The sequence below is a fragment of the Magnolia sinica genome, chromosome 13 (assembly GCF_029962835.1).
Source record: "Magnolia sinica isolate HGM2019 chromosome 13, MsV1, whole genome shotgun sequence".
Classification (NCBI taxonomy): Eukaryota; Viridiplantae; Streptophyta; class Magnoliopsida; order Magnoliales; family Magnoliaceae; genus Magnolia; species Magnolia sinica.
This window is the reverse complement of record NC_080585.1, coordinates 12,470,247-12,492,977: the sequence shown is the minus strand read 5'-3', so window position 1 is coordinate 12,492,977 and position 22,731 is coordinate 12,470,247. Positions and strand designations below refer to the sequence as shown.

General features: G+C 40.8%; 1 protein-coding gene across 4 annotated transcripts; it reads left to right on the top strand.

The window, feature by feature from the left end:
* Nucleotides 1-554: 554 nt before the first annotated feature.
* LOC131222847 (uncharacterized) lies at nt 555-22,731 on the top strand. 4 transcript variants are annotated; one of them, XM_058218064.1, is made up of 3 exons: nt 555-697; nt 11,395-11,582; nt 22,262-22,731. In XM_058218064.1, the coding sequence occupies exons 2-3, from the start codon at nt 11,401-11,403 to the stop codon at nt 22,446-22,448; spliced, it is 369 nt and encodes a 122-aa protein (XP_058074047.1). In that variant the 5' UTR covers nt 555-697; nt 11,395-11,400; the 3' UTR covers nt 22,449-22,731. The 4 variants fall into 4 exon arrangements, with proteins under 4 accessions (XP_058074047.1, XP_058074046.1, XP_058074048.1 ...); XM_058218063.1 differs by having other exon boundaries at nt 556-697; nt 11,387-11,582; XM_058218065.1 differs by lacking the exon at nt 555-697 and adding an exon at nt 4,949-5,097.

The window sequence follows — 22,731 nt, the reverse complement described above, 5'->3', positions numbered from 1 at the left end:
TCCTCGTTCACGTGGTATGCACATGCTTCTAGTTGAACGGTCTAGATCATCACATGGTGGGGGCAGAAACGGTGGATTGACTGGTCGAGCCACTTCTGCAGTAGCAGCCCTCATCCTCCCCATTCACCACTAAAGATGGCGAAATAACCAACCCTGCTTCTTAACCAAAATAACGAAAACCCCCTGAAACAATCGACTGACGAGATTGCCCCTCTCGATCTCGAAGTGGCGAGTGATAAAAGCAGCGACGTCAAGGGCAGGGCAACGACAGACGCGAGACTCTCTCTCTCTCTCTCTCTCTCTCTCTCTCTCTCTCTCTCTCTCTGCAATTCTCAGCAGCGATTTTCATCTGCAGAAGGAGAAAATAGAAAAGGTAGATCTCTTTTCCATCTTCCCGATTCAAAATGCATTGTTTTTCGTTTTTCCATTGCCTCTCTCACAGTTTTAAGATATTCTTCCCAAATCTAGGTTTTTGGATTTAACGAACATCTCACTGTAATACGATATTTTTGAAATTTGTTAGCAGTTCATCCGGTGATCCCACACGATCAACCGTTGGTTATCTTTTAATTCCTTCCTGCAACCACTCATTTCTCTCGTATGAGTGTGCTAGGAGATGTTGGTCTCTTTCTCTCTCTATCGATTGATCCAAAGTTATATGTAGCAAAAATGGGAGGTGTAGCATCATTATTTACAGGTAAAAGGAAGCATTGTTTGTACTTTTAACCACAATGCAATGCCTCACGTTTTGAGAAATTGAGCAAAAATGAGTTTCTTCACTTATTGCATTATCCATGGTATTATCTGATGGAAATTATGAACTTTACATTAATGTAAAAATGAGATTAGGATTTTTTTTTTCCTTCTGTATGTGTCTTGAAATCGATATACTAGTGGTAAATGTCCATGTTGGTAGAAAGAAGATTGAATATTATATCAAATATGATTAAAAAATTCACATTTAAGAAGACGGAAAACTAAAATCATCATCATCACTAAGCTTAATATGATTAAAAAAATTCACCTTTAAGAAGATGTAGAACTAAAATCATCATCATCACTAAGCTTTATCGTAATTAATTGGGGTTGGCGCCATTCCACTCTATGAAGGTCCATACCTTGAGTTCGACCATATCATCAAGTCTTTACTTGCTACCTCCGTCAACGTCCTTTTGGACCTTCCCCTTGCCCTTTTAGAGTCTTTAACTTGTAGCAACTCACTCCTAACTGGCGCGGTTCTTTGTCTTTGTTGCAGACGACCAAACCATCTAAGTATACTTTTCCTCATCTTAATCTATTCTTAAGATGATGCAAAACTAAAATATGACATAAATTAATTACACCACGTGCGTTACGTTGCAGACGACCAAACCATCTAAGTATACTTTTCCCCATGCTCCATTTTATTTTATGAAAGCTTTAGTTGAAAATCAGTAGGTTTGGCATATTATCCTTTTCTGTGGGACTGTCATCATCAATTACACCACGTGCGTTACGTTGGATTCATTCATCTTACATCCTTGTTCATGCAATCTAATGTTGAACAATGTTTACACAAGCAACTCTCCATACTTTTGATAAATCTAGATGTGTATGCCTCCTAAATATTTAAAATATAGTTTTAAGTTTTCAACTTGCTAATAAATGTATAGTTTGGAAGAAAGCTATATTTAATGTTATTAGTTATTTCCTTCGTTTTATGAAGTTCCTCCACAGTATTTTGTTAATTTTTCTTTTTCAGCTTCTTTATGGAATATGATAAATTGATAACCTGAAAGATGTAAATATTGTAGGACATCTTGACACGAAGCATAAATCCACTGGACATACCATTTAAATATTTATGTAATATAATTTCCATTGACAAATTAAACTTCACTACAATTTGATTTTACATTCTTATCTTTAAATAAGCATGGATTTGAATTGTGACACTTCCGACATGTCATTTGACCATCAACTTATGTTGTCCTTTTGTGGCATAATTTTCATGCAACATACCAAGGATCTCGACTGTTCAACTCCCAAGTCCCAACACGGCTTCATCCTTGAATTAGACTTTGACACATTATTATGCACATGCATATTCAATACACTACATAACATTAATTAAAGTAAGCTTTGGCGATCATACTTATTGAATTCTATTGGCAATATTTTAAAGTCATCTTCAGGCGAAACCTTTCCTTTCTTAATATTTGGCAGGAAGCAAAAAATTTGAGAGAAATAATGAATTTAGATTTTTATTTTTTATTTTTCAAGAGGTGGTTGTTGGCTGGAATGTATTGACGATGTATGTCAAATGTATCGTCGATGTTTTGTATTATATAATGGCGATATATTGAAAATATCGCAGTAATCTATATTTCCATGATACATTATGATATTTACCAATATATTGCATGATCTTGAAAGTTCTGTAACTTCCGGGTTGTTTTGTATCGCTGAGCCTTGATACCAATAGTGTCTGCCGATGATGATACTATCAATACTGCAAACACTGACTGTAAATACGAAACATTAGCCTGATCAAAAAACTCAGATGGACTGCACCAATGGGAACAATGTAAAATTGTGTATCAGGCTGATCTTTGTATATTCACTTTATCCTGGTGATGAAAGATAAACACCATGGTGGCTGCACACAAATCTATGGTTGGCGTTCCATATCCGGTGTTCCCCTGTGGTGTGACCCACCTGAGCTGTGGATATGTCTGAGGTTCTCATATATGGCCTGGCATCAGGGAAAGCACCTAATGGACGGAGTGGATTTTGCACAGGCAACATGGTGGGCCCACATAGATTTATTGTTCTCTGTTTGGAATCACACAACGCGCCTTGCAGATGCTTTTGTGATTTTTCCGCACAGGACTCTCTTTCTGTAATGTTTAATACAATATTAGAAATTATTTCCTCAAGAAAGGAAGTCGCTGAGATGAAAAATTGCTATAACATGATTAACATTTTGTCATGTCAATTCTAATAGATTCAAAGTATGATTATATTATTTTGCAATTCAAGGCTGTCAATAATCATGATGATATTGACAATCAAGAAAATTGACCAATGTTAGTATGCCAAATATTAAGAGCGAGAGGTTTGACTAGAGAGGTTTTTTCGATCTTTTATTTTTATTTTATTTTTGATCCGGTGGAGAGGTTCTGAAACTTGGTGTTGATAGAATTTAATAGGTATTATCATCAAAGTTTAATTGATTTTATGTATTTTATTGAATGTGTGTGGCTTGATAATGGAGTATTTGAGATCAATACATGGTCTTGGTGTAGTTTGTCTAGTTTGCATAGCCTCTTGAAAAACTACATTTCTTTGTCTTTTTTTTTTTTTTAATGAAAAGTTTAGTCCCAAATGGAAGAAAAGAATAAGTTCCACTTAGCTAGGAAGAGTTGTGTGAAACCTAATGAGGAAGGGGGACTGGATAAGATGTTTGAGGGCTATGAACACAACTCTTTTGGGGAAAAGGCTTTAGAGATTTCAAGTAGAAATGGGCAGCGAATGGAGTCGTATTGTTTCTGGCAAGTTTGGCAGAGCGGAAGGTGGTTAGTTCTGTAGACCATCGGTTTGGTGTAAAAGCTTCGAGTTATGGAAAGCTATGCTAAGGATAGTTCAATGTTCAATGGGAAGATCTTATTGAAACCGGCAGTGATTTTAAAATCTGGTTCTGGCTAGACAGATGGCGTGGTGATCGGCCTCTTAATGAGTCATTTCCTAGTCTCTTCAAGGTTGCAGCTAATTAGGATGGCATTATCTTCCTATGTGTCTCATTTGAGGGCGATAATTTGGTGTGGTCCCCTTTTTTCTACAGGAATCTCTCGGAGGAAGATATTGGAGAATATTTTCACCTCATGGGCCTTCTTCAAAATGTCAAAAATTGGGTTTCATACTCAGGTTGGCTTGGAATGCCAAAAATCAGGTAGATTTTCAGTCAAATCTTTCTACTCAGTTGGCGTCTCCCAATCCCCTCTCATTTTGGACCCTATCAGTCTCATTTGGAAGTTTGGTAGTCCCCTCGGGTTTTTGCATTGCCTGGTTGGTTGGAAAAAAAAAAAACAGTGCTCACCATCAACAATCTTAGGAAGTAGAGAATGATACTTCCAAATGGGTGCTGCATGTGCTTAAGGGATGAAGAACCAGTAGATCATTTATTCTTGCATTGTCAATTCGTTAGCCAAATTTCGTTAGAAGCACAATGAGTGATGCTAGGATCTATGGGGGTCTTTAATCTCAGCTTGGCATGACAGAAGGAAAGGTTACAAAAGAAGGACGCTCGTTTGGAGAATTTCCTTTCTTGTGGTGCTTTGGGTAGTTTGGATTGAAAGGAGCAATCGGTTATTCAAGAATTTCTCGTATAGCGTTGCTGCAATATACCTCAAAGCCAAGCAGTTGGCTATTGTCTGGGCATTGGTGTCGAAGATATTTGTGCCTAATTACGAGGATTTTATTGTGCGGGTCTTAGGGATTTAATTCCCCGTTGTATTCTGGATGATTTCTCATCATCTTCTCATGTGGTTTTCCTTTTTTAATAATATATTGGAACCCTTAAAAAAAAATACTCCCACATGGAATGGGGACAAGGTGTGGAGAGTGCTTATAAAGCATTCCACTCCTTGGTACTTTTGCTAAAAAATACTTGCACGTTGCTTTAGCCTGTACGTGTGTACGAGCCTAGTCCAAGGGTACATGTGTACGATACTTGTTTGTAGGTGGTGTAAATCCTGACTAGACAGGCTTGAGAAGGTTCTTCCCTTGGGTTTAAGAAAGGCTTGGTTTTGCAAAAAAGTTAATCATCAATTAATTAATTATGTTTCTCTTTATGCTTTTGTGAAAAAAAGCCTCTTCTTCCTCAAGAAAAACTCATTTCCTCTCTATGTTATTTTTTCGATTTTTTTTTTTTCCATCTGAGCATTCGAAGGAAGAGTGTGTGGTGTACATTGGTGCTGGGTTTCTTGCGGCTAATGTATGTTGTGGAAGGCCATGCATTAGGTGGCTGTATTCTAAGGAGAGTCTGCTTCACTAGTCACTTCCATTAAGGGGTGTGAACTATCTCAAAGAAAGCAAGCTAGTCCACACCTTGTCTTGGTAAGAAATAGGATATGTAGATGTACAATAAGTTGGTTTGTAGATTATTTATTGATTTATGTCGGATAATTTTTGAAGTTTTTTCTAGATGGTTACAATTTCTCTACCTCTAGGGCTACTTTGAAAAGCTCATCCAGTTTATTCCCTCAAACATGATTTCGTGGGCAATGAGATTGAACTCGTTTGCTTGATGCATTACAAATTTATCATCTACCATCATACATGTGATTTTATTGGCACTGACGATGTAATTATTGCAATGAGATTCGAAGCACCAATTGATTGTATATTTTTCTATGCTCACTTCTTCTACTCTACATTTTTCTCTGGGGCGTTCCAGGTCTTAACAAATGCCTTATAATCACAAAACATATCATATAAGTGATTTGACTTGGCATTGAGGATATAATTTTTGCAATGGTAGTAACATCCCACTTTTGATGGACAGTAGATAACTCCGATTCAAGAAGATCAGTGGGCTGACTAATGACATATGCCACTTTCAAAGTTGTTGGGTAGAAGGATTGTTTATGCTTCCTCCTCTTGAAATGTTGTCCATCAAAGATGTCTTGGCAAACGAATTTATTTTCACTCAAAGGATTTCCTAAGGCCATAAGAGCATTAGCATCTCAAAATTGTTAGACGTGATAATATGGGAAATGCTCGAATGATAATAAATTGAGATAGAAGATATGCAATGTTACACCTGATTGCGAGGAATACATCGGAGATGAAGTACAATTCCTATTTTCCACCATGATGAGGCACTCACTCTCTTTCAGATAGTTCACCTCCCTTGATAGAACTTATCGGTGTTGCAGGTTTCTAGTGCGCTATCCTCAGGATACAGTCGCTCAATGTACGATCTCACACAACATGCACAAGCTATATGAAATTCAACACTAATGTACCACCACACCCACCCTTCATATACCTAGATGGAGAAAAGCAAAAATTAACACAAAGATGAGTTTTTCCGAAAGAAGAAAGAGAAAGATCTTAAGAAAAAAAAAACCCTATGGAGAACCATTTTTATAGGTGAATATTATTCCATTATAGAATGGCTACACCTGTTGAGATTCAGTAGAAAATAAGGATGCGTCTCTCATGATGAAAAAGGTCTTTAATTAATGAGCCTCTGCGCACCCTTATGCCTAGGTGGAAAAAATGCGAAAAGCAACAAAGGAGTTTTTCTGAAAGAGAAAGAAGGGAGAGATTCATTTTTTTGTGCAAAAAACTGTATGGCGAACCATTTTTATAGGCGAGTATTATTCTGTTATCGAACAGTTACACCTACACCTGTTTGTTGTGATATGCTAGAAAACAAGGTCTCTCATGATGAAACAGGTCTTTAATTAATGGGCCATATCCAACGGGTGGAAAAATAATTAATTAATTATGGTTTAAAAAAATAAGGTAAATTTGATAGAACCAAGCCTTTCTTAAGACACAAGGAAATGACTTTGTCAAGCCTATCAGACCAAGATTTGCACCCATTTGCATGCGAATATCGTGCACATGCCTGTTTGATTGGTTTTCCAGTCGGCTTGGCCCACGGGCTACGCTTGCGTGTGTATGAGCTAGAGCATGGTTGAAGTATTTTTCAAAAGCACTAGGGAGTGGAATGCTTTATAAGCACTCTCCACACCTTGTCCCTATTCCATGTGCAACTATAATTTTTCCACAAAAGACAAAGAAATGTAGTTTTTCAAGAGGCTTTGCGAACTACACGAACTACACCAAGACCATGTATTCCAAAAGATGATGTATTAGAATCTCTTTCTAGTTCGAATTTGTGTTGTGGAATTGAATCGACAAGATATCTGGGTATGCTGCATGCAAAGTATGTCACAAAAAGAAAATACAAGTTAAATTATCAAATGAAATGTCAGATGTGTTGCAATTCAAAAAATCCCAGTTAGAAAATACATCTATAAGGCTCATGTAGGGCATAAGGGCATGCATTGTTTGAATTGGCTAAGGTGTGGCCTCCCATGCCAACCTCACACGCGTGTGCGACATCTGACTACTACATAAGTCAGCACCACCTTGTAGATGAACTGGTTAAAAAATCAGGTCTGTCCACTTATCAGGTAGGCCACACGTGTGCATTACATGTAAGAGTAACAACTTTCCTAAATTGCTGATTGTTTTCTTGCCCGGGTGGCCCACCTATGGCCTTGACCAACCTGATTTTTGAGCACGGTTATGTGATTAGTGGGCCCACCTGTTTGATGGATCAGATGTCCAGCACACATGCCGCTTGTAGAAGTGTGCGTGGTTTCACAAAGCTCTAAGTTGTTACTTGTACACCTATTTGATAGGCTCACAATTGTCCTCAAACTCTAGTCAGTAACTTGCTTTCAGGTATAGTTACTAAAATACCTTTTTAAATAGTATTATAGATATTATATTTAGGGGCATTTATGCACTTTCACATGCGTTGGAGAAAATAGAACAGGGCAATTTATTTCTAGTAACGTAGATTTCTGCTTTTTTGCTTGGTTAGGGTTTTGATTTTAGGATTCTACGGATTTAAAATGTTTTCATTGTGGTTGATTTCTATGTTCGATTCATGTGGGGATCTTGATTTGGGTAGTTGAAGTAGGTTTTTGTGACCGCAGCCTGGTGTTTCTATTATAGGGTTTTGGCGACATGGTGGGCCCCACAGAGCTTGGGTGCTGTAGCAGCTTGGCTACAACACTTGCTGTAGAGGGTTCTGGTCCCAAAATGATATGTTTACTCAAAGGGACAGTTAAATATAAACAAGGCCCACATTCAACATTCAACAAGCCGTTCAAGTTCGATTCATCCTGGCTTAAATCTGAGGGTTTCCTTCAGCAAATTGAGGAATGGTGGTCCTCGGTCCAAGTCGACGGTTTTGCAGGGCATAGATTGCTATGTAAGCTCAGGTTTCTAAAAGAGAAGATCAAAGCTTGGAAGGCAGATGAGCTTCGCAAAAGAGAGAAGGATTCTGAAGCCCTCCTTTCAGAACTCCAACAGATTGATGCCTCTATAGTGGACCAAGCTATTCCGTTAGATGTTCTGGCCAGGCGCATTCAGATCATCCAGACTTTATCGTCTAGAGCCCTGGAAGAAGAAATTTCTTGGAAGCTGAAATCGAGATCTAAATGGATGACCGAGGGAGATAAAAATACCAAGTACTTTCACAACTTAGCCAACATTTGAGCTCGTTCTAAAGCCATTACATGCATTACGGTTGATGGTAGGCAGATTGAGGATAAAGAGGAGATCGCCAATTGTGCCATCAGGCATTTCAAATCTATTCTTTCATCAGATGGCTGGGTAAGACCCCGTCTCGATGGTATCGCGTTCTCTGCCCTCGAAAGATCTGAGGCGGAATTTCTGGAGGCCCCCTTCTCTGAAGCTGAAACCAAAGATGCGTTATCTGCTTTAGAAGGAGATAAATCTCCTGGTCCTGATGGCTTTCCAATTATTTTCTTCTAACTTTTGTAGGACTGCATCTGAACTGATTTCATGTATTTTCTCTAAGAATTCCATCGGAGGGGAAAGCTGTCGAAAGGTCTGGGCGCTTCCTTCATCACTCTCATCCCTAAGGTTTTGGGTGCTTCTTCATTTTTGGAATTCCGGCCAATCAGCCTTATTGGAGGTCCTTATAAAATTATGGCTAAAATCCTATCTATGAGGCTGTCCACAATTATGGGGAATCTAATATCAAATTATCAAAATGCATTTATAAAAGGAAGACAAATAATTGACGGTGCTCTGATTGCGAATGAATGCCTCCACTCTTGTCACCGGTCTGGAGATAAAAATATCTTCTGTAAGCTGGACATCGAAAAGGCCTACGACCACGTTGATTGGGAATTTCTCCAATATATGCTGACCCGCATGGGATTCAGTGAAAAATGGAGATGCTGGATATCTTCTTGTGTGTCCTCGGCTCGCTTTTCGGTTCTTTTGAATGGGGTTCCAAAAGGTTTCTTCCCTGGCTCTAGAGGTCTGCGACAAGGGGATCCCCTGTCCCCTTTTCTGTTCCTCTTTATAGCCGAAGCTCTCTCTCAAATGATCGAAAACGGGTAGCATGCTAGTCTTTTTAAGGGTATCCCGATTTCTGGTTTGGATGCCCCTCTCCCTCTTGTCCAATTCGCAGACGACACGCTGATCATGGTGGAAGCATCCTCAGAAGCTATTGAAAATCTTCATACTACCTTGAAATGTTTTGAGGCGGTCTCGGGTCTGAAAATCAACATGTCCAAATAAAAAATTCTAGGCATAAACATCACTGATCTGGAACTCTCCACCTTCACCGACTATCTGGGCTGTTCGCCGGCTTCCTTCCCTTCATCTTTCGTTGGCTTTCCTCTCACTATAGGTCCGCCTCCGATATCCATGTGGGACAAAGTAGTTGAAAAATTCCATAAGTCTCTTGCTAGGTGGAAGTGCCGTTATCTGTCGATGGGAGGTAGGTTGAGCCTCATAAAAGCTGCCCTGTCCAATCTCCCAATTTATTTTATGTCGCTCTTCAGATGCTCTGCTTCAGTCCTGAAAAGAATCGACAACCTTAGAAGAGGTTTCTTTGGTGCGGCAAGGAGAACTAGAAAAAACTTCATCTTATGGACTGGAAAGATGTTTGTAAACACTTTCGAGACGGCGGTGCGAGCATAAGAAATCTTAGAATTATGAACAGAGCTCTTTTGGGGAAATGGATCTAGAGGATGGGATCTGAACGGGATGCCCTTTGGAAGAAGATCATTTTAGGCAAGTACGGCTCGATTCAGGGTGGCTGGTGGCCCAAGGACTCTACTACATATAGAGCTTCCTTTGTCTGGAGGGGCATTCAGCGCTTAAAAAAAGTGGTCACTAAAAACATTGCCTTCAGTCTGGGAAATGGAGCAGCAATCAGGTTTTGGGAGGACCAATGGGTGGGAGATAGCACCCTAAGAAATAGATTCCCCCTTATCTTTAATATTGCTCCTGACAAAGATAGCACGGTCGCTAATCGGTACGTCTTTTCTTCAGGAGGTGTGGTTTGGGACATCCCTTGCGTCAGAAATCTCCACGAATGGGAGATAAACGAGTATGTGGAACTGCTGGTATGTTTGTCTAATGTGATGCCACAGCCCTCTGCCACAGATAGTATTTTATGGAAAAAGGAGACTTCTGGAAAATTTACGGTTAACTCTCTTTACTCCATTCTCGCCCGTCCCCGTCGATCCAGGCCTCCCCTTTTATCTGGAAATATTAACGCCCCAATATATATATATATATATATATATATATATATATATATATATATATATATATATATATATATTTGCTTGGCTGGCGTCCAACAACCGGATCTTAACAATCGACAATTTGAAGAAAAGAGGAATGCAGTTGGTCAACGTTTGTCTATGTTGTATGAAGAATGAGGAATCAGTGGATCATCTCCTTGTTCTCTGTCCTTTCATATCCCAAATCTGGAGGGATTTCTTCTCCCGTTTCAATATCAGTGGATGTACTCCGAGTTCTGCCTCTTCTATGTTGGCTTATTGGCATGGCTTTAAACTGGGTAAAACCAATTCCCGTATCTGGAGGATCGCTATTCTTGCCATCTGGTGGGCTGTTTGGAAGGAAAGAAATGATAGATGTTTCAACAACGTCCAGAAATCGGCTCAATCCGTTGGTTCTTTTGCTAAATATCTGATCATTGAATGGGTTGTTAATGTAATGGGTCTCAAGGATCATAACCTTTTATTTTTGGGTTTGTAGGCTCTTGGCTCTGCTACCTCAGCAGTCCTTTTTTGTATCTTTTTTCTTAGTACAATCCCGTTACTTTTTTTTAAAAAAAAAACATCAGAATATATGATTTAGGTTCTGACTGGTTTGATTTTTGGCCTATGCTTGGTGTACAGCAGAGACCATGATGTGGACGGTTTGCATTGATGTATATATATGCCACTTATACTGTGGAAGAGTCACCAACATCTAACATAGTGGCAAAATCGCACCGCTACCCCTTTTTTGTATTGTTTGGTGCTCAACTTTCATTGGAACTTTCATATTTCGAAAAAAGAAAAAAAGGAAAGAAAAAAAAATCATTGGCCTGTTAATTATGCAACTTAATTGCATCTGTGTTCTGACAAGATGCATTTAACCTAATGTTCCCATTATTTGAGCAGCTGAGAAATGCCATCACTTTATTCTGTTTAGATTTGAATCATGGTATGTGAATTCAATTCTCCTAGCACTTGTGCAATTCAAAATTTTAATTAGGTTGATAGTTTGATGATTTTAAGTGTTTTTGGTTCTGTGGTGGAAGCAATTCAGTTAGTCATGGCATCGAAGTTGCCTCAATTGCAATCCAAGGCCACTCAAGCCTCACAATTTGTGGCCAAGCATGGGACTGCATACTATAGGCAGCTGTTGGAGCGGAACAAGCAGTACATCCAGGATCCACTAACTGTAGAGAAATGCAACCTGTTGGCCAAACAACTGTTTTACACTCGCCTTGCCAGGTTAGCACCTTTGACATCAATTCATTCTCTGTTGATTGGGGAAGCATATATAATTCATTATCTGTTGATTGGGGAAGCATATATAATAGAGAATTAGTAGGCTTCTGATGCATTGGGATGCATATGGTGTCCTAATACATCCAGTCCATGCAAGTGGTCCCCATGGTCATTGGTACGGAATGTTGATCAGTTGGGTCCCATCCAAAAATCTTCAGATTTGGAAGATGCTAGCTACCATTCCTTCTTTCTCTCTGTCTGTCTGTCTCAGTATGTTTATGCAGTTTCTTCTTAACAGTTACTTTAGTGTTTGATGGAGGTTTAGATTTTCCATTCTGGGGAATGTTTGAGTCATCGCCCCATTGATGGAGAGGCCCATCAGTCAATGATCTGCATCACTGAACAAAGATTCCACTTGTCTGAACCAGGCCCATCCTGTATCTCCTGACGCATTAGGACCCAGTAATTCACTTCCTTTTACAGGTTCAGGAATAATTTGTACTCCGAAGTTCTTTTTTCAAAAAAAATAAAAATAAAAATTTGCAGTCCAAAGTTCTCTCTGTGATTTTCAAATGATCAGGAATCTTGTGATTGTACATGACTTTCATCTTCCTCCTTGATTAGCTATGTGTTTCTCCATTTGCATTGTGGTTGTTAAGCTTGTCAATTCAAGTTGTCACTTGTGGGGAATGATATGCTCATAATGTTTTGTGTTGGCTGTTTCTCCTGTAAAATTTGATGTTTTTGCCGGTTTTTCCTCTTGCAAATTCCATGTATTTACCTGTTATTCCTCCTGTAAGTTGTCTGTTTTATGTTCAATTTTACTCTTTAGTTGTTTGTAACTGAACATCTATTGCAGTTCTCTACGTAGCATTTGTATGTTAGTTAGTCCTCTATGTTATCATGATGGAACTGAGTTGGTAACTTGAAACTTGAAAGTAATCTGATTATACACCTCAAGGCACCAATGTGAGGTTGGCAGCTATGTTGCATCTGAGTCTCGCTGTTCTATTGAAAACATCTTGTTCCATTATGTTTACTTCACCTTGATTTTGTTGGTCTACACTGAATAGTTATGTATTATATATATATATGTTTTGAGGGAGGTGTCATGTATTATAATATGATAATGTTCTTGGTAGAGGTGGGCGTCGAGTCAAGTCGGACTGGATTGGGCCCAACTTGACTCGGTCCGAAGTTTTCAATGCCTGACCCGAACTCGATCTGATCCGGGACTAAGTCCGTGTCCTCTGACTCGATCCGATCCGTTGTACTGCTGGCCTGACCTGAACCGAGTCCGACTCGGTCAGGGAAATTGAGCCGGATCGGGTTAGGTACGGTTCGGATCGAATCTTCTTGACCCTAAAAGAGTTTCAATGGTAGACGTTCAATCCCCACTGCTTTTTGCAGTGTGGTCCACTTGATCTTTAGATCTATCTTATTTTTCAGCTCAAGCCTTAAGACGAGCCCGCCGAGTGGATGGACGGTTTAGATATAACACATACCTCATGATGGGACACGCAACACTTGTTGACGGCAACACGCCAAACCAGCTGGGCTGGTGCGTGGTACACTTGCCAATCTAGACTTTTTTCTTGGGACTGCAGCCATGCATTGGGATGCTATGTGGGGCCACAATGATATTTGTAAGAAATCCACACCGTTCATCAGCTGTGAGAGCTCATTTTAGGACATGATACCAAAAAATAGGTGGATCCAAAGCTCAAGTGTCTCGGACGAGAGGGAAAGCCGAGGAAGGTGGTCATTGATTCTACACTGTTTCCTCTCGTAAGGGCCACTTTAGTTTTGCATATACTTCATTTTTGGCCGCATGTCCTAAAATGAGCTCCCAAAATGGATGGACGGTGTGGATTTATCACAAACATCACGGTGGGACCCACCTAGCATCCCACGCAGGAACTTTACATGAAAAGCTTTGGTGTCAGGGAGCTCAGTGCTCGAGGCATCTTGAGCCGCCCGCGGGTGAGAAGACGGATTGGCTACTCCCCATGCCACCAGTCAATGGATGGTAAGTCGGTGCTTTGTGGACCCCACCATGATGTATTTATTTCATCCATGCCGTCCATCTATTTTTCTAGATCATTTTATGGTATTAAAATAAATGAGGTATATCCCAATCTCAAGTGGGCAACATTACAGGAAACAGTGTTGAATAAACATCGTGCGGATCGAATCGGATCGGATTGGTCCGGATTGACCATTGATCCGAACTTGATCCGATTTACGGTTGGATCTGACTGGGCCAACTCGATCCGACCCGATCCTAGCCTTTGGTTCGGGTCGAAATGGGTCGGATTGGGTCGGATCCATCGGATCGGGTCAGAAATGCCCAGCTCTAGTTCTTGGCTCAATTTGTAATCAACATTGACATCTGTCTCATGAGATGGTAGCTTGAGCATGGTTTTGAATATCGGTTAAGATACAGCCGTAAACTGTATCAGTCACCTCCATTATGCAAAATGGAGGTGACCTTTCCAATTGAAAAAAAAAGGGGTCATATTGGCTGATGTGTGCCATATTGGTGCCAATATGGGGCAAATATCAGCTGTTAGGCCATAAAGGCCCGCTTTGAAAATTTCCCTCACTTTTCCACTCTTCATATCAAATGAAGAAGAAGCTTCTAAATTAGATGAGATCTAAGCCTATTTGGTGGATCCAAACACACGTTTTGGGTGGGATTCAACGAAACAAAGCAGAGTGCACCATTTAGGGAAAATTGAAACAAAGGGTAAACAATCACTTTCCCCCCCTTCTTTTCTCAGTGTTTTTTTTTTTTGTTTTTGGGATGGGGTGGTTGTATTTCAATAAAATGGGCCACTCTAAAGGGCAATGGAGGGCCCAAACGGATGTGGGTGGAAGTAAAGAAAGACTTGATGACCTATGATCTAGCTGAAGTTATGGCCCTTGATGGAGTGGAATGGCAGAATAGGATTCATGTAGCCAGCCGCAGTTACTTGGGATAAGGCTTAGATGATGATGATTTCATAATAATGGGCCATAAATCACCAAATCATGCTTTATTTGTGAAGCTAACAGACAACATTCTCATCAAAGAATGGTCTGAATCCTGATACAACATTGTACATATAAAAAACACAAAAATGATAGATACTGGGAAAAAGGGCATTATGGGCCTTTATTGTCCAATATGGATTTGATATGTGCCCGTGTTGTATTGGTTTTTGGCCTGGCCAATATGCCCCCTGATACTGGTATTTAAAGCCTTGCTCTTGATTACATCTAAGGTGGTTCACCTTGATTTCGTTTTGTTGGCCTACATTCTTATTATTTTGATAGGTGTCTATATCAATAGATGATAATGATAGCCTTTTTAAGCACATTTAAGGTGGTTCACCTTGTTTTGGTCTACAGCCTACACATACAATAGAATATGATATTTTACTTAGCCCATTTCATTATTATCAATGGCATGGCATGTCTAATGAGATGACGGTCTCCTCTCTCTCTCTCTCTCTCTCTCTCTCTCTCTCTCTCTCTCTCTCTTTTATTTTTATTTATTATTATTATTATTATTTTTTGAGAAATCTCTTCTATCTATTGCCATCCAATATAATCCTGATTTGTTGCTTATAAATTATTTTTATTTTAATCTGGTGAAGTATAAGTTACTTGAATTTTATTAGAAATCGGAATCTAGTTTGCGAACATTTTTGTTCTATTATTGCTGTAATTTTACCACTGACTGTTTATAATGATAAGGTTTCATAGCTATGAAATTGTATGCAATCTCTACTATATATTATGGCAGCAGTTTTGGACAATTTTGCTCACGCAACTAGTTTTTAGGAGAATCCTAAACCTTAAGATTCAAAAGGATACAAAAGGGATTTCCAACATATGAAAAGGGTATTTAGGGCAGTTTTAAAACATGTGTGCTCAATTGAGGGCATTTTTGTCATTTCAACCCTTTCGCGTGGGTAGCTTGCTCAGATTCTACTCCACTTTGCATGTAGCTTGCATGTTATATTAGGAAGCTGTGCAAAGAAGGCTTTAAGGGGCCCACTGTGACAACTTCGTAAAATCCACTCTGTATATCTATTGCGCTGCCTCATTTTAGGATCTAAGACTCTAAGTGGGCTATATCCCTGGAAAAAGCCACCCATTGTTGAAACCATTGTTTGCACCCTTCTCTCTCTCTCTCTCTCTCTCTCTCTCTCTCTCTCTCTCTTCGTGTGTACCTCTCCCTCTCCTGTTTCAGTTTTGCTCGAATATATCTGCAACGTGTCACAATATGATTTGTCAGGGCTTTAGCCTTCAAATCTAGGTCATCTTCTGATGATCCAATCCATTTATAGGATGAGGCTTACCTTGTATGTTAGAAAAAACAACAAATAAAAGCCTTCAGTTGAATTATCTCAATCCTTAGGTATTTTGGCTATTTTGCTTTGAACATGAGCAATGAGCACAGCCTTTGTATAATCAAAGGATTGAATTATTGATGGAGGACAATTAACCACTTGCTCTAAAAGCTCGAACTGTTAGAGCATGAAGAATTAATCCCTTTATCTCATAGCCCAGGCTCCACATCTCATGGGTTAGGACCTCGGTCGAACCCCTCTCATGGGTCCAAAATAACATGGGTATTACCTCACACGGGCCGCCCACCCCGAGTGTGTCCTCACATCCCACAGGCTACCTCACTCGAGCCCGGTATAAAATGTGCATTAATCACCCCCGGTGAGGAGTCTTGAACACGAGACTTCCCCTGTGGGCCCTGCCCACCCCGAGTGTGCCCCTGCATCCCACAGGCGACCCCACTCGAGCCCGGTATGAAAATGCCCTTGCATTAATCACCCTCGGTGAGGAGTCTCGAACAGGAGACCTCCCGCTCCGATACCAATTTGATGCAGGACAATTAACCACTTGCTCTAAAAGCTTGAACCGTTAGCATGGCGAATTAATCGCTTTATCTCATAGCCCAGGCTCCACATCTCATGGGTTAGGACCTCGGCTGAACCCCCCTCGTGGGCCGCAAATCACATAGGTACCACCCAGTGGTCATATTATCGGCGAAAAATCGATAATATCACCGATATTATCGATGTCGCCGGAGTTGCGACACCTAAACTCACTTATTTCGTTTCTCTTCCTAATATCGGCGAATATTCGGCGATTTTATCGATTTTTAATGTAAAATACAGTTGTCGACCAAAAATCCGGCCCTGTCAAGGGATAACTGTAGCTGACAACTCCTTTTTCGATGATAAAAGGGACGATAATATTGGGAGCTGCATAAATACCAAAAAAATCGAGAAAAAAGGGGAAAAAAGAAACTTTTGGAAGTATGTACCTGTAGAATAGGATCGTTGATCGGAAGTAATGGGCAAATCTCGGTGAAGAATATGCGAAATCTTAAGAAATTTGGAGAGATTTTTCGAGATTTTAGGGTTCCCTTCTGGAACCTCTTCTATCGGCTTTTTCTGTGAGTTTTTTTTAGGGTTTCGGGTTTTGAAACTCTTTTACCGAATCGGATTGCGTACTAAGTTACTCAGTATGCTTTTATTGTGCTGAGTAAACTCAGTTGGGCCTACTGTGAATGTGTGTGGGTTATCCACATGTTCCATACATTTTTCCAGCTCATTTCAGTGGTTGAGCCGAAAATTGAAGAATTCCCAAAACTCAAGTGGACCACACCGCAGGAAACAATGGGAATAATGACTTCGACCGTTGAAACCTTGTTAGGGCCCATAGTGATGTTTATTTGTCATCCAACCTGTTCATAAGATCACACAGACATGGATGAAGGGAAAACACTAATAAAAGATTGATCCAAAAGTTCCGTGGCCCTAAGAAATTTTGGACGGTAGAATTTCAATTCACACTGTTTCCCGTGGTGAGGTCTACTTGAGATTTGGATGTACTTAGTTTTTGGTTTAGAGCCCTAAAATTATCTGTTAAAAAGGATGGACGGAGTGGATAAAATATGTAAATCATGGTGGACCCCACAAACTTTACTCAGTATGCTTAGCGTGCTGAGTTACTCAGTACGTAATCCGCGTCCCCCTTTTATTGCGTCCTAACCCCCGCTTAGGCGGTAATCCGTCCAAGCAGGGCTCAGTGGGGTCCACCGTGATGTAAGTATTTTATCCACACCGATCATCGCTTTTCTTAGATCGTTTTAAGATGTAATTATGAAAATGAAGCAGGTCCACAGCTCCAGTGGACCACACCAAAGGAAGATATAGTGATAATGACACCCACCGTTGAAACCTTCCTAAGGGCCATCGTGATGCTTTTTAACCATCCAACCTATTCATAAGGTCGTGTGGACATTGATGAAGTGAAAAAACAAATATCAGCTTGATCCAAAACTTCTCCAGCTCCCAAGAGGTATTTAATGGTGGACGTTCAATCCCCAGTTTGTGGTCCACTTAAGCGCTATACTTGCCTCAGTTTTTGGCTCAAATGTTAAAATGATATGAGAAAAATGATGAACGGCATGAATAAGACTTTTATATCACGGTGGGCCCCGTAGATCCTGCCTGGATGGTAATCCATCCGGGCGGGGGTAGGACGCAATGTCGCAATCCGCGTCCCTTTTATAGGGAGTGAAAGCAGATTAGGTGCTACGTGTGGGCGTCGGTGGCTTAGATGTCACCAAGTTCCGTGGACCCCACCATGATGTATGTGTTGTATCCACACGGTCCATCCATTTGGCGAGATCATTTTAGGTCGTGAACCCAAAAATTAGATAGATCCAAAGCTTGGGTGGACCACACCATTGAAAGCAGTAGGGACAATGATTCCTATCGTTGAAAACTTCCTAGGGCCCACAATGATGTTTATTTGTCATCCAAGCTGTCTATAAGATCGCATAGTCATCAATGAAGGTAAAAAAATAAAAATTACACGGATCCAAAACTTCTATGGCCCCTAAGAAATTTTCAACGATAGACGTTCAAATTCACACTATTTATTGCGGTGTGGTCCACTTGATCATTGGATATGCTTCATCTTTGGAATCAAGCCCTATAATTATATGGTAAAGTGGATGGACGGAGTGGATAAAAGTATATAAATCAGTGGGCCCCATAGAGTTGACTTGGTCCACATAAAGTATTATATGAACTCATTTTGATTACAATTGGAGTGATTTTGATTACAGTGGGCCCCATAAAGTATTATATGAACTCATTTTGATTACAATTGGAGTGATTTCTTATGGCAGCGCTTGCTTTTTGGGCCCCATTACATGAAAACTTATTATTTAATGCATTGTTTTGTAATTTTTTTAATTCCTAAATATGCAAATACGTGTATTTAGGCATGCCTTGAAGTTTTATTGAAAAATTCCATCATTTTCCCCATTATTCGCCATTTTTCTTCGCATTTCCGGTTATTGGCGATAACGATATTATATCTTTATCTCCAGTTAGCGAAACTTGTAGCGATACCGACGACTTGAACACTGGTACCACCTCACATAGGCCGCCCACCCCGAGTGTGTCCTCGCATGCCACAGGCTACCCCACTCGAGCCCAGTGTGAAATGTGCATTAATCACCCCCGGTGAGGAGTCTCGAACGCGAGACCTCCCCCATGGGCCCCGCCCACCCCAAGTGTGCCCCCGCATCCGATAGGCGACCCCACTCGAGCCCGGTGTGAAAATGCCCCTGCATTAATTATACAATGTGAGAGTTTTAATAGGCATCCCCCATCGAAGCAGAGCCTTATCAGTTATCACATGAAGGGTTTGGGTCATTGAAAAACCAAATCTAATGGCTAGATTCCAGACGTTTATTATTGTCATAGGTCAGGATGTGTTCGAGCAAACCTCCTTTTCTCTTCCCTAGTCCCTCCATGTGCATTACACATGCATACCCCCTAGTATAATTAACCTGTCTCCTTCTTCTTTAAGACACACGAGAACAAATTAAGGTATAACATCAGATAAACGGAAAATAGAGAAAAAGAATGGTGAAGCTATTAGACAGATTTGCATGCTACATCCACCCCAAGCTGCATTTAGTTTTACATATGTTTCAAATGCATTATGCATGGAATTATAGCAGAACAAGCCGCTGGAGATCTCCATGCTGTGTAAGGTGGAAGAAAGTGGACTATGATGTCTAATCTACTTGTAGAAATCTATTGACTATTGACACCCATTTGAAAAACAAGGGTCTTAATGCTTCTCGTACTTGTTTCAATTAACTGGCATTCTGATAAAACTAGGAGTTTCCCAAAGGGCAAGTCAGTCATGGCTTTCCTCACAACATTACTTTTTTACTATCAACATCTGCGACATGTAAAAGACATTATTAGACCTCAGTGGAACTAATTCTTAATTAATAATGGTGAAGGCTAGCCAATTTCCAATTTCTCTCACCAGTGTTAGTGCAGAGTTTCTTCTTGAGGATGATTCAGCATGGCAATGATGACATGCTGTTAACTGTAAAGAACTGCACATTGATGAGGTTATTTTATTGTTCAGTTGCACTGTAAGATTCTAATGTTCTCTCTAGGGCTAGTTTTGTAGGATATCAAAGTATTCTCCCTTCTCAGTAAAGGTGGGACCTGCTGGTGACAGATCAGCAGTAGCCGGCAATAGCTGTAAGGGGATTAGCTGGTGTACGACACACCACTGACCTCGCTGGTGTACCTGGCACTCAGAGAGGAGTGCGTCAGCTCCTCGCACCCCGGACCGTACAAATGGTTGGAAGGATATCAAAGTTACGTGCACCCCACAATGATGTATTTATTATATCCACACCGTCCATCCATTTGGCGAGATCATTTTAGTGCATGATCCCATAAATGAGTCATATCCAAGGCTCAAGTGGACCACACCACAAATAGAAGTGGGGACAATGATTCCCAAAGTTTAAAACATTCATGGGGCCCACCATAATGTTTTTTTTCTTCTTTCCATCCAATCTGTTCACAAGGTCGTGCAAACCTGGATGAAGAGGAAAAACAAATATTAGATTGATCCAAAGCTTCTGTGACCCCAAGAAGGTTTCAATGGTAGACGTTCAATCCCCCACTGCCTTTTGCAGTGTGGTCCACTTGATCTTTGGATCTGTCTTATTTTTAGACTCAAGCCCTATAATGAGCTCAAAAAATGGATGGACGGTTTTGATATAACACATACTTCCACACACCAGCGAGGTCGGTGGTGCGTGGTACACCAGCCAATCCGCTTCCGCAATAGCCTGTCATCTTGCTGGTTCCCCAACTAGCCAAATATCATTTCATCAAACTTTTTGCAGGGGAACATGCTAGGTGATAGGACTGCTGACCTGTCACCATTGGGGGATGATACCTCAGTATATATTTTGGGCAGAAACTGAAGACACCATTAACTTCACTAAAGCTCTATGATAAAGAAAAAAGAAGCTAGAGGAGCTAGTTGACCATATTTGTGCAGCATGGAACTTGCCAAGGACACGCCCCATAATCCTATATTGGCTCTGCAGAACATTATCTATGCTTGGTTTGGGACCTTTGATGAAGCCTTGCCTTCTCTCATCATCCATGTGGGATGCAGGGGCACACTCGAGGTAGGCGGGGCCCACGGGGGAGGTCTCGTGTTCAAGACTCCTCGCCGGGGGTGATTAATGCGCATTTCACACCGGGCTCGAGTGGGGTAGCCTGTGGGATGTAGGGACACACTCGGGGTGGGCGGCCAGTGTGAGGTGGTACCCATGTGATTTGGGGTCCACGATGGGGGTTCAGCCGAGGTCCTAACCCATGAGATGTGGGGCCTGGGCTATGAGATAAAGGTATTAACTCGCCATGCTCTAACAGTTGGAGCTTTTAGAGCAAGTGGTTAATTGTCCTGCATCAAATTGGTATCAGAGCGGGAGGTCTCGTGTTCGAGACTCCTCACTAGGGGTGATTAATGCGGGGGCATTTTCACACCGGGCTCGAGTGGGGTGGCCTGTGGGATGTAGGGGCACACTCGGGGTGGGTGGCCCGCAGAACCCATGGATTTGGGACCCACGAGGGGGGCAAAACCCATGGATTTAGGGCTCACGAGGAGATCGAGGACCTAACCCATGGACTTGGGGCCTGGGCTATGAGATAAATGGATTAATTCGCCATGCTCTAACAGTTCGAGCTTTTAGAGCAGGTGTTTATATATAGATTCTTCAATCGAGATAGCTTTCTCCATTGTTGCCAAAGTGGTTATATATATATATATATATTCTTTTCCTTTTGTTTGACTTCTCTTGTTCTCCTAGTGATGAACGTTCTCTTATAACTATATTCTTCAATCGAGATAGCTTTCTCCATTGTTGCCAAAGTGCTCCTATTGTTTCATGGAAGCTGAAATGTAATTACTAGAAACCCTCAGGGCTTGATGCTCCTCCTGTACTGCTCTGTAACTGTGATTGTCTCCATTTCAGTTGATGCTATGCTAATAGGCTTTTTCAGCTGTTTCTTGCCTCTACATGTATGCCCCTAGAAAATGGAATTTAACCTTCGGTATCTTCACCATGTGCAATTAGTTGCACTATTCGCACTATTACAAACGAAACCTTAAAACTGCTTTTTCCATCCCTTGGCAATGAACAATAGTTTTCAATTGAATCCACATTCCTCATCGTCATGTGGGAGGTGTTGGGAATTCATTTTTGGTGGTTCAAGAATAACATTAAGTGCAGTTGTGCCAAACTGATTGTGTGGCTTTTACAGCATTCCAGGCCGTTATGAATCCTTATGGAAAGAAGCATGCCAGGTCAAGAATCTGTGGAAGAATAGGCAAGAGCTGAAGATTGAAGATGCCGGCATAGCAGCCTTGTTTGGGCTGGAATGCTTCGCCTGGTTCTGTGCTGGTGAGATTGTCGGGAGAGGATTCACGTTCACAGGCTACTATGTCTGAGAGCCCAACCACCTGAAGGAAAAGCTGCTCTCAGCCAGCATTTGCCAAGTTTCTCATTGTATGGGTGATTTGAGTTGCTGACCTTCTCTACATGCAAAATTCTGTTTCTGGGAGAAAATTTTGAAGCTGTTGATTCAGCAGGACAATCACAAACCTCAATAACCACCGATTCCGTGTTGCTTTTTTAATTCTTTCCATGTTCCATGAAGTGACTCCTGATTTGTTATACTTGCGTTCTTCCTATTGCTGCTTATATGATACAAGTGCCGCTACTTAGTGAATA